Below are 16972 nucleotides of genomic sequence, written 5' to 3' on the forward strand. Positions count from 1 at the left end.
TCACTCCAGACTGTTTGCTCCTCCTCACTCCAGACGGCTGATCCTCACTCCAGATTGTCTGATCCTCCGCACTCCAGACTGTCTATTCCTCCTCAGTCCTTACTGTCTGCTGATCCTCACTCCAGACTGTCTGGTCCTCCTCAGTCCTGACTGTCTGCTCCTCCTCACTCCAGATTGTCTGCTGCTCCTCACTCCAGACTGCTGACCCTCACTGCAGACTGTCTGCTGATCCTTACTCCAGACTGTTGGCTCCTCCTCACTCCAGATTGTCTGCTCCTCCTCACTCCAGACTGTCTGGTCCTCCTCACTCCAGAATGTCTGCTGAGCCTCACTCCAGACTGTCTGCTGATCCTCACTCCAGACTGTCTGCTCCTCCTCACTCCAGACGGCTGATCCTCACTCCAGATTGTCTGCTCCTCCTCACTCCAGACTGTCTTCCTCCTCAGTCCTTACTGCCTGCTGATCCTCACTCCAGACTCTCTGGTCCTCCTCAGTCCTAACTGTCTGCTCCTCCTCACTCCAGATTGTCTGCTGCTCCTCACTCCAGACTGCTGATCCTCACTCCAGACTGTCTGCTGATCCTCACTCCAGACTGTTTGCTCCTCCTCACTCCAGATTGTCTGCTCCTCCTCACTCCAGACTGTCTGGTCCTCCTCACTCAAGATTGTCTGCTGATCCTCACTCCAGACTGTCTGCTGACCCTCACTCCAGACTGTCTGGTCCTCCTCACTCCAGATTGTCTATTCGTCCTCAGTCCTGACTGTCTTCTGATCCTCACTCCAGACTGTCTGCTCCTCCTCACTCCAGACTGTCTGGTCCTCCTCACTCCAGATTGTCTATTCCTCCTCAGTTCTGACTGTCTTCTGATCCTCATTCCAGACTGCTCCTCCTCACTCCAGACTGTCTGGTCCTCCTCACTCCAGATTGTCTATTCCTCCTCAGTCCTGCCTGTCTTCTGATCCTCACTGCAGACTGTCTGCTCCTCCTCACTCCAGACTGTCTGGTCCTCCTCACTCCAGACAGTCTGCTCCTCCTCATTCCAGATTGTCTATTCCTCCTCACTCCAGACTGTCTGCTGATCCTCACTCCAGACTGTCTGGTCCTCCTCACTCCAGATTGTCTATTCCTCCTCAGTCCCGACTGTCTTCTGATCCTCACTCCAGACTGTCTGCTCCTCCTCACTCCAGATTGTCTGCTCCTCCTCATTCCAGACTGTCTATTCCTCCTCATTCCAGACTGTCTGCTGATCCTCACGCCAGACTGTCTGCTCCTCCTCACTCCATACTTTCTAGTCCTCCTCACTCCAGATTGTCTGCTCTGCCTCACTCCAGACTGTCTGCTCCTCCTCACTCCAGACTGTCTATTCCTCCTCACTCCAGACTGTCTGCTGATCCTCATTCCAGACTGTCTGGTCCTCCTCACTCCAGATTGTCTATTCCTCCTCAGTCCTGACTGTCTTCTGATCCTCACTGCAGACTGTCTGCTCCTCCTCACTCCAGACTGTCTGCTCCTCCTCACTCCAGACTGTCTATTCCTCCTCACTCCAGACTGTATGCTGATCCTCACTCCAGATTGTCTGCTCCTCCTCACTCCAGACAGTCTATTCCTCCTCAGGCCTGACTGTCTGCTGATCCTCACTCCAGACTGTCTGGTCTTCCTCACTCCAGATTGTCTGCTCCTCCTCACTCCAGATTGTCTGCTGCTCCTCACTCCAGACTGCTGATCCTCACTGCAGACTGTTTGCTCCTCCTCACTCCAGATTGTCTGCTCCTCCTCACTCCAGACTGTCTGCTGATCCTCACTCCAGACTGTTTGCTCCTCCTCACTCCAGACGGCTGATCCTCACTCCAGATTGTCTGCTCCTCCGCACTCCAGACTGTCTGGTCCTCCTCAGTCCTGACTGTCTGCTCCTCCTCACTCCAGATTGTCTGCTGCTCCTCACTCCAGACTGCTGATCCTCACTACAGACTGTCTGCTGATGCTCACTCCAGACTGTTTGCTCCTCCTCACTCCAGATTGTCTGCTCCTCCTCACTCCAGACTGTCTGGTCCTCCTCACTCCAGAATGTCTGCTGATCCTCACTCCAGACTGTCTGCTGATCCTCACTCCAGACTGTTTGCTCCTCCTCACTCCAGACGGCTGATCCTCACTCCAGATTGTCTGCTCCTCCTCACTCCAGACTGTCTATTCCTCCTCAGTCCTTACTGTCTGCTGATCCTCACTCCAGACTCTCTGGTCCTCCTCAGTCCTGACTGTCTGCTCCTCCTCCTCACACCAGACTGTTTGCTCCTCCTCACTCCAGATTGTCTGTTCCTCCTCACTCCAGACTGTCTGGTCCTCCTCACTCAAGATTGTCTGCTGATCCTCACTCCAGACTGTCTGCTGATCCTCACTCCAGACTGTCTGATCCTCCTCACTCCAGACTGTCTGCTGATCCTCACTCCAGACTCTCTGGTCCTCCTCACTCCATGTTGTCTGCTCCTCCTCACTCCAGATTGTCTGCTGATCCTCACTCCAGACAGTCTGCTCCTCCTCACTCCAGACTGTCTGGTCCTCCTCACTCCAGATTGTCTGCTGATCCTCACTCCAGATTGTCTGCTCCTCCTCACTCCAGATTGTCTATTCCTCCTCAGTCCTGACTGTATGCTGATCCTCACTCCAGACTGTCTGCTGCTCCGCACTCCAGACTGTCTGCTGATCCTCACTCCAGACTGTCTGCTGATCCTCACTCCAGACTGTCTGCTCCTCCTCACTCCAGATTGTCTGCTGATCCTCACACCAGACTGTCTGGTCCTCCTCAGTCCTGACTGTCTGCTCCTCCTCACTCCAGACTGTCTATTCCTCCTCACTCCAGACTGTCTGCTGATCCGCGCTCCAGACTGTCTGGTCCTCCTCACTCCAGATTGTCTGCTCCTCCTCACTCCAGACTGTATATTCCTCCTTAGTCCTGACTTTCTGCTGATCCTCACTCCAAACTGCAGATCCTCACTCCATACTGTTTGCTCCTCCTCACTCCAGATTGTCTGCTCCTCCTCACTCCAGACTGTCTGCTGATCCTCACTCCAGACGGCTGATCCTCACTCCAGATTGTCTGCTCCTCCTGACTCCACACTGACTGCTCCCCCTCACTGCAGAGTGTCTGAACCTCCTCACTCCAGAGTGTCTGATCCTCCTCACTCCAGAGTGGCTGAACCTCCTCACTCCAGACTGTCTGGTCCTCCTCAGACCAGAGTGTCTGATCCTGATCACTCCAGACTGTCTGCTCCTCCTCACACCAGAGTGTCTGATCCTCCTCACTCCAGACTGTCTGATCCTCCTCACTCCAGACTGTCTGGTCCTGCTCACTCCAGACTGTCTGGCCCTCCTCAGTCAAGACTGTCTGCTGCTCCTTGCTCCATACTGTCTGCTGCTCATCACCCTAGACTGTCTGCTGATCCTCACTCCAGGGTGTCTGATCCTCCTCACTCCAGACTGTCTGCTCCTCCTCACTCCAGTGTGTCTTCTCCTCCTCACTCCAGACTGTCTGCTCCTCCTCACTCCAGAGTGTCTGAACCTCCTCACTCCAGACTGTCTGCTCCTCCTCACTCCAGAGTGTCTGAACCTCCTCACTCCAGAGTGTCTGAACCTCCTCACTCCAGACTGTCTGGTCCTCCTCAGACCAGAGTGTCTGATCCTCCTCACTCCAGACTGTCTGCTCCTCCTCACTTCAGAGTGTCTGATCCTCCTCACACAAGACTATCTGCTGCTCCTCAGTCCAGACTGTTTGATCCTCCTCACTCCAGACTGTCTGGTCCTGCTCACTCCAGACTGTCTGGCCCTCCTCAGTCAAGACTGTCTGCTGCTCCTTGCTCCATACTGTCTGCTGCTCCTCACCCTAGACTGTCTGCTGATCCTCACGCCAGACTGTCTGGTCCTCCTGTTCTGAGTCTGTCTGGCTTTCTTTGCCCTTCTTGTCCTTAACTAAGCCAACATTACCCACACAGGCTACTCTAGGCAGCCCTGATACTATTTCATTTTACCCCATCCCCTATCATTGTGTCCTGCATTAGGGTTAAGATTAGTGCTTCTATCTCTGTAAGATTTGCAGGCCTAAAACTTTGATAATGCTGCACCCACTCTGTTTCCACTTCCTGTATATCTGTTTTCAGGTAGGGTCAGATTTCTTGGCTCTGAAAACCTGAGCTCAATCAAATATATTAATGATTTGGACTTGGGTGTACAGGGCATAATTTCAAAATTTTCAGGTGTCACAAAACTTGGAAGTATTATGAACTGTGAGGAGGATAGCGGTAGACTTCAAGAAGGCTTAGACAGACTGCTGGAATTAGCAGGATTCTTGCCTTTAACCTTTCCAGCAACCCTATTAGACCCATGGCCAGGGCAGTCCTGTTGGGTGGCTGAGTGACTGTTAGTGGGTGGAAACTGTGTGAGGTCAGAAAAATGCAATTCTTTGTGGCTTCAGCCAAATCCAGTGAAGACTGATCTTGTAAATCTCAATAAACAAACAGACAGCAATCTCAATAAAAGACTTGCATTTATCTAGCACTTTTCGTGACTTCAGCACACCTGAAAGCACTTTACAGCCAATGAAGTGTAGTTACTGTTGAAACATGGGATTAACGGCAGTGTTCAAATGTTCTCACCATCTCCTGTCATAAATTCTGTGCAAGGAAACCTCAGGGAAACTGCTTATTGCTTTGTGTTTGGAAATTGGGAGAAATTCCAACCCATGGAATTTTGAGCAGAAGTTTCTTATGTTTGCACAGTGCACAGAGAGATTTGCTTTCATCATTAATATGTAGGGATCACCATATTTGAATCCTTTAGAATTGCATCTTGTCAATTCTGTAAAAGTTATGTAATTTATTTGGGTTTCTTTGTGTGTAAGTTAGTCTCTGTTCACACTGAGTTGCTGATTACAGTTCCTGTTTTGCAGGTATAATGAGATCAATGCAGTGAGTGTCGCCTGTGGATATGGGCTGCAGGCCTGTCAGGATATGGCACAAAAATTTTACAGAGAATGGATGATAAATTCCAACATTAATCAGTAAGTGTTTTGCATAAAAGGGAAATATCAAAGTGGAGTTTGATAAAAATGTAATGATAACACGCAGAGATTTACATAACATTTTATTCTAGAAACCAAGTATTGATAATATCTGACATTATCATAAATATCATTTATTTCCTTCTCTTTGCTAATTCTGAAACATTATTTCTGATAAATAGAATTCCAGTGAATCTGAAGACATCAATTTATTGCAGTGCAATAGCTTCAGGGGGTGAGAAGGAATGGAACTTTGCATGGGGAATGTTCCAGAATGCTACAATAGCCACGGAGGCGGAAAAGTTGCGATCAGCCCTGGCCTGTACCAGAGAGCCATGGCTACTGAACAGGTAAGACAAGAAGATGAGCAGAAGTCATTGAAAGATTCTGCAGTCCACCAGGGTTAACAGTGAGTATTGAAAAGCTCGCACCAACCCTTAGTTAGGACATCACCCCAATGGTTCTGGAGGGAAATAAACTCAAACCGAGAGTAATAGTGAATGCCACCCAAAGACGAGTTGTAAAGTTCTTCTGTGTATTGTATAAATACTTAACCTATGGGACAAATCTACACTAAGCAGCAGAGAGAAGGTAAATCAGGAAGTAGTGATGGTGATACGATGTTTGGGTTTTAAAAGGCTGCATATCACTGGGTTTGAGAAAGCTCAGGGCCAGTAAGTGGTTTTGAGAAAGAATATGGCACGTTACAATATATATATTTTAAGGGCTCAATAACTGACCTGGAGGCTTTGAGTTCAACCCTAAACAGGCATTCCCATCCCCCAGCACATTCCCACCCCCCTGCAGATTCCCAGCCCCAGCACATTCCCAGCACCCCACATTCCCATCCACAAGCACATTTGGAACGCACTGCACATTCTACACCACCCCCCCGCATTCCCCTCCCACATTCCCATCCCCCCAGTATTCCACCCCCCCACCCCCCCCACCCCCGGCATTCCCAGTAAAGGCAAGCATTGCCTACTTAACAGGCAAAAGTCACAGACTGGTGATATCATTGCTGCAGCAATGTAATATTAATGTAACTGTCTGTTACCATGTTGTTACGACCAGGTGAGGAGGGGGTTCTCGGGTTCCCCTTTCATCCCTTCTCTGGTTTGGCCACAACAGGATGTATTTTTTTAACACAATGATTGAACTTACCACCTTAGTGAGCACTTGCTCCTGTTCCTCTATTATAGTTGCAAATGAACCAATCAGACAGATTTTCTTGAGTTTAAACAAGAAAGAGGTAAGTTTATTAACCTTATCACTCTAAACCGGTTAAAATGATAAAAATACACTACGCATCCACGCCCACATTCACATGACACACACACACACACACACACACACACACACACACACACACACACACACACACACACACACACACACACACACATTACAGAGGGAAAACAAAGTTGGGTGGTTGGAGTAGAGTCTGAAATAAATGGAATTTAAATACTGAATCACAGTCTCAGAGTTCTTTGTTGAAATTGTAGTCCTGAAGTCCTCACTGGCCACGTGCACATTTATAGGTTTGCTTTTTCAGTCTTTGGAAGGCAGAAAAGGGGGTTTTATCCTTGTCCCCTAGTTGATGGCTGTGCTGGTCTGTAGGTTTGAGGCTTCTTCTGAAATCTTCTCTGAAATTCAAGGCTCTCCCCTCAGGCTTTCCAGACATCCTTCGTGGGGGGTTTGGCTCTTTCAAAGTCAGTGGGTGTCAATGGCTTTTGACGACTACATTGACAAAGTTATCTCAGGGAATTGTATTAGAGAGCACCCCATTGTACTGGCTAGGTTGAGTCAATCATGTTTGTCTCCAGTCTAATCCTTTGGTGTTTCAAATGCAAATGTTCGTGGCCATCTTGGCAACAAACTGCTCTTTTTAAAAAAGTTATTTGTAACAATTTCCAGCAAAAGTCTCAGGCAAAGTTCCAATCAATGCAATTAATATTTTCCATTTGGCATGTGGGTTTTCATAACAATGAAATACAACTTTTTAGGGCGGCACAGTGGCGCAGTGGTTAGCACCGCAGCCTCACAGCTCCAGCGACCCGGGTTCAATTCTGGGTACTGCCTGTGTGGAGTTTGCAGGTTCTCCCTGTGTCTGTGTGGGTTTCCTCCGGGTGCTCCGGTTTCCTCCCACAGCCAAAGACTTGCAGGTTGATAGGTAAATTGGCCATTAGCAATTGCCCCTAGTGTAGGTAGGTGGTAGGCAAACATAGGGACAGGTGGGGATGTGGTAGGAATATGGGATTAATGTAGGATTAGTATAAATGGGTGGTTGATGGTCAGCACAGACTCGGTGGGCCGAAGGGCCTGTTTCAGTGCTGTATCTCTAAAAAACTACAGCAGGAGGAGTCGATGGGCCAGAAGTGACCACGATAGGCTTAAAATAATTACTTCTCTTCGAACGGCTGGTGGCCCTGGCCCTCAGCTCTATCACTCCACACACTCTCTCCCAGCACCCAACCACCCCCTTCCCACCATTTTATGATTCTGAGCCTGAGAAACTAGCTTTTGGGTAGATTGCTGCAGTGATTTTATTTGAACGATGTTGTAACTAGTTATTTTGTAGTGAATCAGGAATATATCATTGTTTCAAGAATTCTATTTATTTAATTTTTTCTTTCATTTGTTACAGATATCTTGAATATGCTTTGGATTCAACTAAGATTAGAAGACAAGATGCCACATCAACCATTGCTTCCATTGCTAGAAATGTGGTTGGTCAGTCTTTGGCCTGGGACTTTGTCAGGGCAAAGTGGGAATTCCTCTTTCAGCAGTGAGTACTGACATTTCTGAACAATGATCTACTTCATAAAAATCCTACATCTTTTGCAGAATTAGAGTTTATATCCCATGGGAAATTACCATTCTCATGGCTTTTTTGATTTATTTGTTCATGGGAACTGCCCATCCCTAATTGCCCTTGAGAAGGTGGTGGTGAGCTGCCTTCTTCGACCGCTGCAGTCCATGTAGTGTAGGTACACCCACAGTGCTGTTAGGGAGGGAGTTCCAGGATTTTGACCCAGCGACAGTGAAGGAATGGCGATATCGTTCCAAGTCAGGATGGTATGTGACTTGGAGGGGAACTTGCAGGTGGTGGTGTTCCCATGTATTTGCTGTCCTTGACCATCTAGTTAGAAGTGGTTGCGGGTTTTGAAGGTGCTGTCTAAGGAGCCTTGGCGAGTTGCATCTTGTAGCTGCTGCTGTGCACTGGTGGTGGAGGGGGTGAATGTTTAAGGTGGTGGATAGGGTTAATTTGTCCTGGATGGTGTCAAGCTGCACTCATCCAGGAAAGAATTATAATCTCTTAGTTCTACAAGTATTAATATTTGAAATATTTTGTTGTTTAGATATGGTGGTGGATCATTTTCATTCTCGTCATTGATAGAGAGTGTGACGCAACGATTTTCAACAGAATTTGAGCTGAGACAGGTTGGTGTTAAGTTTGAGAATTCTATTGTTCTTGTTCCTCTTTCTTGGTTAACTTAAACAGACACTAGTTTGGTGTAGTTTAACCACTTTCCCTAATTGAACATAACTAACTTCTCTTTTAAACAATCTATGGTATTTACCTAAACCATAGGTTGACCAGGCTCATTCAGTTAGTTTAATCAGTTGCCGTGTAAAACTCACCATTGCTCAGATAGATTAACATTCCACACATGTGGCTTAACCAAGTAGTAAAAAGCAAAATACTGCAGAAGTTGGAAAGCTGAAACAAAAATGGAAATTGCTGGAAACACTCAGCAGGTCAGGCAGCATTTGAGGAGAGAACAGAAGTTGATGTTTCATTGTGGACCCTTGTTGAATGGTTTATGATACACTAATTGTTATCTCCAAAGATGGTGAATGATTGTTGTGTGTTTCCAGTAAATTCTCTTTGTTTCTGTTTCTTATTTACCTAGTGTCATTGATCTTGCTCCATCAGATAACCACCTGTCACTTGGATAGTTTAAACAGGTTTCTATTTCAATTACATAATCAGTCTCAATCATTTAGCTTAGCCAGTCTTTTGCGTTTGCTAACAATCCACTTGCTACTCCAGTGCAATACTGAGGGAGCACTGCACTGTCAGAGAAGCCGTCTTTTGGATGAGACATTAAACCAAAATATATCTGCTCTCTCAGATGGATGTAAAAGATCCCATGGCAATATTGCAAAGAAGAGCAGGGGAGTTCTCCCCGCTGTCCTGGGGCCAATGTTTATCCCTCAATCAACATCACTGAAATAGATTATCTGGCCATTATAACATTGCTGTTATGGGAGCTGCTGTGTGCAAATTGGCTGTCCCCTTTCCTACATTACCACAGTGACTATACTTCAAAAATACTTTATTGGCTGTAAAGCACTTTGGATATCATGAGATTGTAAAAGGTGCTATAGAAATAAGTCATTTTTTGCCCAATGTCTGTCTTGGTCATTTTACTATGCTTAAGTCCTTGAAGCGGCCAACATCCCCAGCTTATACACACTACTGAGTCAGCGGCGCTTGAGATGGCTTGGCCATGTGAGCCGCATGGAAGATGGCAGGATCCCCAAAGACACATTGTACAGCGAGCTCGCCACTGGTATCAGACCCACCGGCCGTCCATGTCTCCGTTATAAAGACGTCTGCAAACGCGACATGAAATCGTGTGACATTGATCACAAGTCGTGGGAGTCAGTTGCCAGCATTCGCCAGAGCTGGCGGGCAGCCATAAAGACAGGGCTAAATTGTGGCGAGTCGAAGAGACTTAGTAGTTGGCAGGAAAAAAGACAGAGGCGCAAGGGGAGAGCCAACTGTGCAACAGCCCCAACAAACAAATTTCTCTGCAGCACCTGTGGAAGAGCCTGTCACTCCAGAATTGGCCTTTATAGCCACTCCAGGCGCTGCTTCACAAACCACTGACCACCTCCAGGCGCGTATCCATTGTCTCTCGAGATAAGGAGGCCCAAAAGAAGAAAAGAAAAGAAAAGAATCATTAAAGATGTCTTTAAGAAATAGCAGAAATTATAAAGCACTGAATTAAATTTCCATTAACAATCAGCAATTTAACCTAAAACACTTTAGACAGATACAAACAGCTTGAGAATAAAAATGTCATGCTACCAGTCAACAGAATAGGGAAAATAAACTCATTTGATTTTTAGGTAGGACTCATAACACTTGTTTGACTTCAAAGACTGGTGTCTATATTACAAACCCACTGTGACCAGATGCATTTCTGTCATTTCTGCAGGAAATTTTCCCAAATTCTCACCATTTAAACAAATGAACAGAAGAATCGGAGAAGGTCACTCAGCCCCACGAGCCTTCTCTACCATTCAATTAGATCATGACGGATCTGTAATTCAATGCCACTTACCTACCTTTGGGTATCATTACCCAACATAAAATCTATTTATCTCAGCCTTGAAAATAACTATTGACCCATAGTCTCCACATCCCTTTGGAGTTGAGTTCCAGATTTCCACTACCCTTTGTAAAAGGAAACGCTTCCAGATTTCACTCCTGAATGGCCATGCTCACAGGAAATTGTTTCTGTCAATCTATATTATCTTTGGGTACATTAGTGTAGGAGTTATATTACTAGACTAGCAATCCATTATCTGCAACCCAAGATCAATGTACCCATATCCCTAGATCAATGGACCGGTATCCCAGATCACTAGCTATTTCTAGATGACAAAATAAGAGCTCATGGAGTAGGCAGTAACATATTTAGCATGGATAGAGGATTGGTTTGATAATAGGAAGACAGAGTTCGGATAAATGGGACATTTTCAGGTTGGCAAGTTTTAACTAGTGAAGTGCTGGGGACTCAGCTATTTACAATCTATATCAATGATTTGGATGAAGGGGCCGAATGTATGGTTGCTAAATTTGTTGGTGACACAAAGATAAGTAGGAGAGTAAGTTGTAAAGAGGACTTAAAGTGTCTGCAAAGGGATATAGATAGGTTAGGAGTTGGCAAAAATTTGGCAGATGGAGTATAGTGTGGGAAAATATGAACTTGTCTACTTTGGCAGGAAGAATAGAAAAGCGGTGTGTTATTTAAATGGGGAGAGATTGCAGAACTGTACAGTACAGAGGGATCTGGGTGTCCTGGTACACAATTCACAAAAGGTTAGTATGCAGTACAGCAAGTGATTAGGAAGGCAAATGAAATGTTGTCATTTATTGCAAGGGAAATGGAATATAAAAGTAGGGAAGTTTTGCTACAGTTGCTCAGGGTGTTGGTGAGACACCATCTGGAGTACTGCACACAGTTTTGGTCTCCTTACTTAAGAAAGGATTAATTGCATTAGAAGCAGTTTAGAGAAGGTTCATTCGACTGATTCCTGGGATGATGGGGTTATCTTATGAGGAATGGTTGGACAGGTTGGGCCTGTATCCATTGGAGTTTAGAAAAATGAGAGGTGATTTTATTGAAACATAAGATCCTGAGGGGACCTGATAGAATTAGAATTAGAATTAGAACATTACAGCGCAGTACAGGCCCTTCGGCCCTCGATGTTGCGCCGACCTGTGAAACCATCTGACCTACACTATTCCATTTTCATCCATATGTCTATCCAATGACCACTTAAATGCCCTTAAAGTTGGCAAGTCTACTACTGCTGCAGGCAGGGCATTCCACGCCCTTACTACTCTCTGAGTAAAGAAACTACCTCTCACATCTGTCCTATATCTATCACCCCTCAACTTTAAGCTATGTCCCCTCGTGTTTGCCATCACCATCCGAGGAAAAAGACGCTCACTATCCACCCTATCTAACCCTCTGATTATCTTATATGTCTCTATTAAGTCACCTCTCCTCCTCCTTCTCTCCAACGAAAACAACCTCAAGTCCCTCAGCCTTTCCTCATAAGACCTTCCCTCCATACCAGGCAACATCCTAGTAAATCTCCTCTGCACCCTTTCCATAGCTTCCACTTCCTTCCTATAATGCGGTGACCAGAACTGCACGCAATACTCCAGGTGCGGCCTCACCAGAGTTTTGTACAGCTGCAGCATGACCTCGTGGCTCCGAAACTCGACCCCCCCTACTAATAAAAGCTAACACACCATATGCCTTCTTAACAGCCCTATTAACCTGGTTAGCAACCTTCAGGGATTTATGCACCTGGACACCAAGATCTCTCTGTTCATCTACACTACCAAGAATCTTCCCATTAGCCCAGTACTCTGCATTCCTGTTACTCCTTCCAAAGTGAATCACCTCACACTTTTCCGCATTAAACTCCATTTGCCATCTCTCAGCCCAGCTCTGCAGCCTATCTATGTCTCTCTGTACCCTACAACATCCTTCGGCACTATCCACAACTCCACCGACCTTAGTGTCATCTGCAAATTTACTAACCCACCCTTCTACACCCTCTTCCAGGTCATTTATAAAAATGACAAACAGCAGTGGCCCCAAAACAGATCCTTGCGGTACACCACTAGTAACTAAACTCCAGGATGAACATTTGCCATCAACCACCACCCTCTGTCTTCTTTCAGCTAGCCAATTTCTGATCCAAAGCTCTAAATCACCTTCAACCCCATACTTCCGTATTTTCTGCAATAGCCTACCGTGGGGAACCTTATCAAACGCCTTACTGAAATCCATATACACCACATCCGCTGCTTTACCCTCACCCACCTGTTTGGTCACCTTCTCGAAAAACTCAATAAGGTTTGTGAGGCACGACCTACCCGTCACAAAACCGTGCTGACTATCTCTAATATACTTATTCTTTTCAAGATGATTATAAATCCTAGAGTGGATGCAAAGAGGATGTTTCCCCTTTCTGGGAGAGACTAGACTAGGTGAGGGTCACAGTTCAAAAATTAGGGGTCTCCCATTTAAGACAGAGATAAGGAGTAATTTTTTTTCTCTGTGGGTTGTTAGTCTGTGGAATTCTCTTCCCCAGAGAGCAGTGGAGGCAGGGTCATTGAATATTTTTAAGGCTAAGTTAAGTAGATTCTTGATTGACAAGGAGTCAAAAGTTAGAGCAGGTAGACAGGAAAGTAGAGTTGAGGTTGCAATCAGATCAGCCATGATCTTATCAAATGGTGTCACAGGCTCGAGGGGCTGAATGGCCTACTCCTGCTCCTAATTCGTACCTTCAAATCACTGATTCTGCACCTCTATATCAGTGTATTTGTATCTGTAGATCAGACTGACTGTACCCCAAGATCATTTAATCTGTACCCTGAGTTTACTGAGTCTGTACCCCTAGATGAATGTGACGGTACCGCTTGATCGGGGAGACGGTGGCATAGTTGTAATGTCACTGAACTAGTAATTCAGAAGCCCAGGCTAATACCCTGGAGACATAGGTTCAAATCCCATCACAGGAGCTGGAGGAATTTAAATTCAGTTAATTAGCAAAAATCTGGACTTGAAAGCTAGTCTCAGTAATGGTGACCATGAAACAATCATCGACTGTTGGAAAAGATCTATCTACGAACATACAAATTAGGAGCAGGAGTAGGCCACTCGGCCCCTCGAGCCTGCTCCGCCGTTCAGTAAGTTCATGGCTGAACTGATTACTCCACATTTCCACCTACCCCCAATAACCTTTCATCCCCTTGCTTATCAAGAATCTATGTACCTCTGCCTTAAAAATATTCAAAGACTCTGCTTCCACTGCCTTTTGAAGAAGACAATTCCAAAGACTCACGACCCTCTGAGAGAAAAGGTTTCTCCTAATTTCTGTCTGAAATGGGCGACTGCTTATTTTTAAACAGTGACCCCTAGTTCTAGATTCTCCCACAAGCGGAAACATCCTTTCCACATCCGCCCAGTCAAGACCCCTCAGAATCTTATATGTTTCAATCAAGTCGCCTCTTACTCTTCTAAACTCCAGCGATACAAGTCTAGACTGTCCAATCTTTCCTCATAAAACAGCCCGTCCACTCCAGGTATTAGTCTAGTAAACCTTCTCTGAACTGCCTCCTACACATTTACATCCTTCCTTAAATAAGGAGACCAGTACTGTACACAGTACTCCAGATGTGGTCTCACCAATGCCCTGTATAACTGAAGCATAACCTCCCTACTTTTATATTCAATTCCCCTCGCGATAAATGACAACATTCTGTTAGCTTTCCTAATTATGTGCTGTACCTGCATACTAACCTTTTGTGATTCATGCACAAGGACACCCAGATCCCTCTGCATCTCAGAGCTCTGCAATCTTTCACCATTTAGATAATATGCTTCTTTTTTATTCTTCCTGCCAAAGTGGACAATTTCACATTTTCCCACATTATACTCCATTTGCCAGATCATTGCCCACTCACTTAACCGATGTATATCCTTTTGTAGCCTCTTTATGTCCTCTTCACAACTTACTTTCCTACCTATCTTTGTGTCATCAGCAAATTTAGCAACCATACCTTCAATCCGCTCATCTAAGTCATTTATATAAATTGTAAAATGTTGAGGCCCCAGCACAGATCCCTGTGGCACAGCACTTGTTAAATCTTGCCAACTAGAAAATTACCTATTTATGCCTACTCTCTGTTTCCTGTTAGTCAATCTTCTATCCATGCCAATATGTTACCCCCTACACCATGAGCTTTTATTTTCTGCAATAACCTTTGATGTGGCACCTTCTCAAATGTCTTTGGAAATCTAAGAACAATACGTCCACCGGTTCCCCTTCACCCACAAACTCCCTCAAAGAACTCCAATAAATTGGTTAAACATGATTTCCCTTTCACAAAACCATGTTGATTCTGCCTGATTACCTTGAATTTTTTGAAGTGCCCTGCTATAAAGTCGTTAATAATAGCTTCTAACATTTTCCCTAAGACAGATGTTAAGCTAACTGGCCTGTAGTTTCCTGCTTTCTGTCTCCCTCCCCTTTTGGCTATTTTCCAATCTAATGGAACCTTCCCCGAATCTAGGGAATTTTGGAAAATTAAAACCAATGCATCAACTATCTCACTAGCCACTTCTTTTAAGACCCTAGGATGAAGTCCATCAGGACCCGAGGACTTGTCAGCCCACAGCTCCAACAATTTGTTCAGTACCACTTCCCTGGTGATTGTAATTTTCTTGAGTTCCTCCCTCCCTTTCATTTCCTGATTTGCAGCTCATACTGGAATGTTACTTGTATCCCCAATAGTGAAGACTGTTGCAAAATAACTGTTCAATTCATCTGCCATCTCCTTATTATCCATTATTAATTCCCCAGACTCACTTTCTATAGGGCCAATGCTCACTTTGTTAACTCTTTTCTTTTTAAAATAGCTATAGAAACTCTTACTATCTGTCTTTATATTTCTAGTTAGCTTTCTCTCATATTCTAATTTTACCTTCTGTATCAATCTTTTAATCATTCTTTGCTGCTTTTTATATTCTGTCCAATCTTCTGACCTGCCTCCCATCTTTGCTCAATTATATGCTTTTTTTTAAAGTTTGATACTATCTTTAACTCTTTTAGTTAACCAGATGCCGGGTCCGCTACGGATGCCGGGTCCCACCCTTGGAATTTCTCTTTCTCATTGAAATGTATCTATTCTGTGCATTCTGAAATATCCCCTTAAATGTCTGTCACTGCATCTCTATTGATCTATTCCTTAACCTAATTTTCCATAAAAACAAGAAATGCTGGAACCACTCAGTAGGTCTGGCAGCATTTGTGGAAAGAGAAGCAGAGTTAACGTTTCGGGTCAGTGACCCTTCTTCGGAACTGACAAATATTAGAAATGTCACAGGTTATAAACAAGTGAGGTTGGGGTGGGGCAAGAGATAACAAAGGAGAAGATCTAGATTGGACAAGGCCACATAGCTGACCAAAAGGTCATGGAGCAAAGGCAAACAATGTGTTAATGGAGTGTTGAAAGACAAAGCATTAGTACAGATAAGGTGTTAACGGACTGAAGATTGAACAGCAGCAAGTGCAAATATGAAAAAAAAAACAGTGGGTAAGCAAACTGAACAAACTAAGATGAAATGAAATAAATGCAAAAAAAAAATTGTAAAAAATGTAAAAAAGAAAAAAAGAAAAAATAACGAAAAATGAAAGTAAAATGGGGGGCTGTTATGCTCTGAAATTATTGAACTCAATTTTCAGTCCGGCAGGCTGTAGTGTGCCTAATCGGTAAATGAGATGCTGTTCCTCGAGCTTGCGTTGATGTTCACTGGAACACTGCAGCAATCCCAGGACAGAGATGTGAGCATGAAAGCAGGGGGGAGTGTTGAAATGGCAAGCAACCGGAAGCTCAGGGTCCTGCTTGCGGACTGAGCGGAGGTGTTCTGCAAAGCGGTCACCCAGTCAGCGCTTGGTCTCCCCAATGTAGAGGAGACCACATTGTGAGCAGCGAATATAGTATACTACATTGAAAGAAGTACAAGTAAATCGCTGCTTCACCTGAAAGGAGTGTTTGGGGCATGGAATAGTGAGGAGAGAGGAGGTAAATGGGCAGGTATTACATCTCCTGCGATTGCAGGGGAAGGTGCCATGGGACGGGGACGAGGTGGTGGGGGTAATGGAGGAGTGAACCAGGGTGTCGTGGAGGGAATGATCCCTTCGGAATGCTGACAGGGGAAGGGAGGGGAAGATGCATTTGGTAGTGGCATCATGCTGGAGGTGGCAGAAATGGCGGAGGATGATCCTTTGGATATGGAGGCTGATGGGGTGGAAAGTGAGGACAAGGGGAACCCTGTCACGGTTCTGGGAGGGAGGGGAAGGGTTGAGGGCAGAGATGCGGGAAATGGGACGGTTGACGGCCCTGTCAACAACAGTGGGGGGGAATCCTCGGTTGAGGAAAAAGGAGGTCATATCAGAAGCACCGTCATGGAAGGTAGCATCATCAGAGCAGATGCGTCATAGACGGAGAAACTGGGAGAATGGAATGGAGTCCTTACAGGAGGTAGGGTGTGAAGATGTGTAGTCGAGGTAGCTGTGGGAGTCAGTGGGCTTATAATGGAT

At 45.3% G+C, this 16972-nt stretch overlaps 1 protein-coding gene across 1 annotated transcript in view; it reads left to right on the plus strand.

Annotated features, from left to right (window-relative positions):
• LOC137352618 (aminopeptidase N-like) overlaps positions 1-16972 on the plus strand; it is a 138021-nt gene that overhangs the window by 105964 nt on the left and 15085 nt on the right. Inside the window, exons 16-19 of the mRNA XM_068018349.1 lie at positions 4937-5047; positions 5230-5397; positions 7695-7835; positions 8410-8491. Of these exons, the coding sequence (XP_067874450.1) occupies positions 4937-5047; positions 5230-5397; positions 7695-7835; positions 8410-8491 (502 nt within the window). The remainder of the gene's footprint in view (positions 1-4936; positions 5048-5229; positions 5398-7694; positions 7836-8409; positions 8492-16972) is intronic.

The sequence above is a fragment of the Heterodontus francisci genome, chromosome 38 (assembly GCF_036365525.1).
Source record: "Heterodontus francisci isolate sHetFra1 chromosome 38, sHetFra1.hap1, whole genome shotgun sequence".
NCBI lineage: Eukaryota > Metazoa > Chordata > Chondrichthyes > Heterodontiformes > Heterodontidae > Heterodontus > Heterodontus francisci.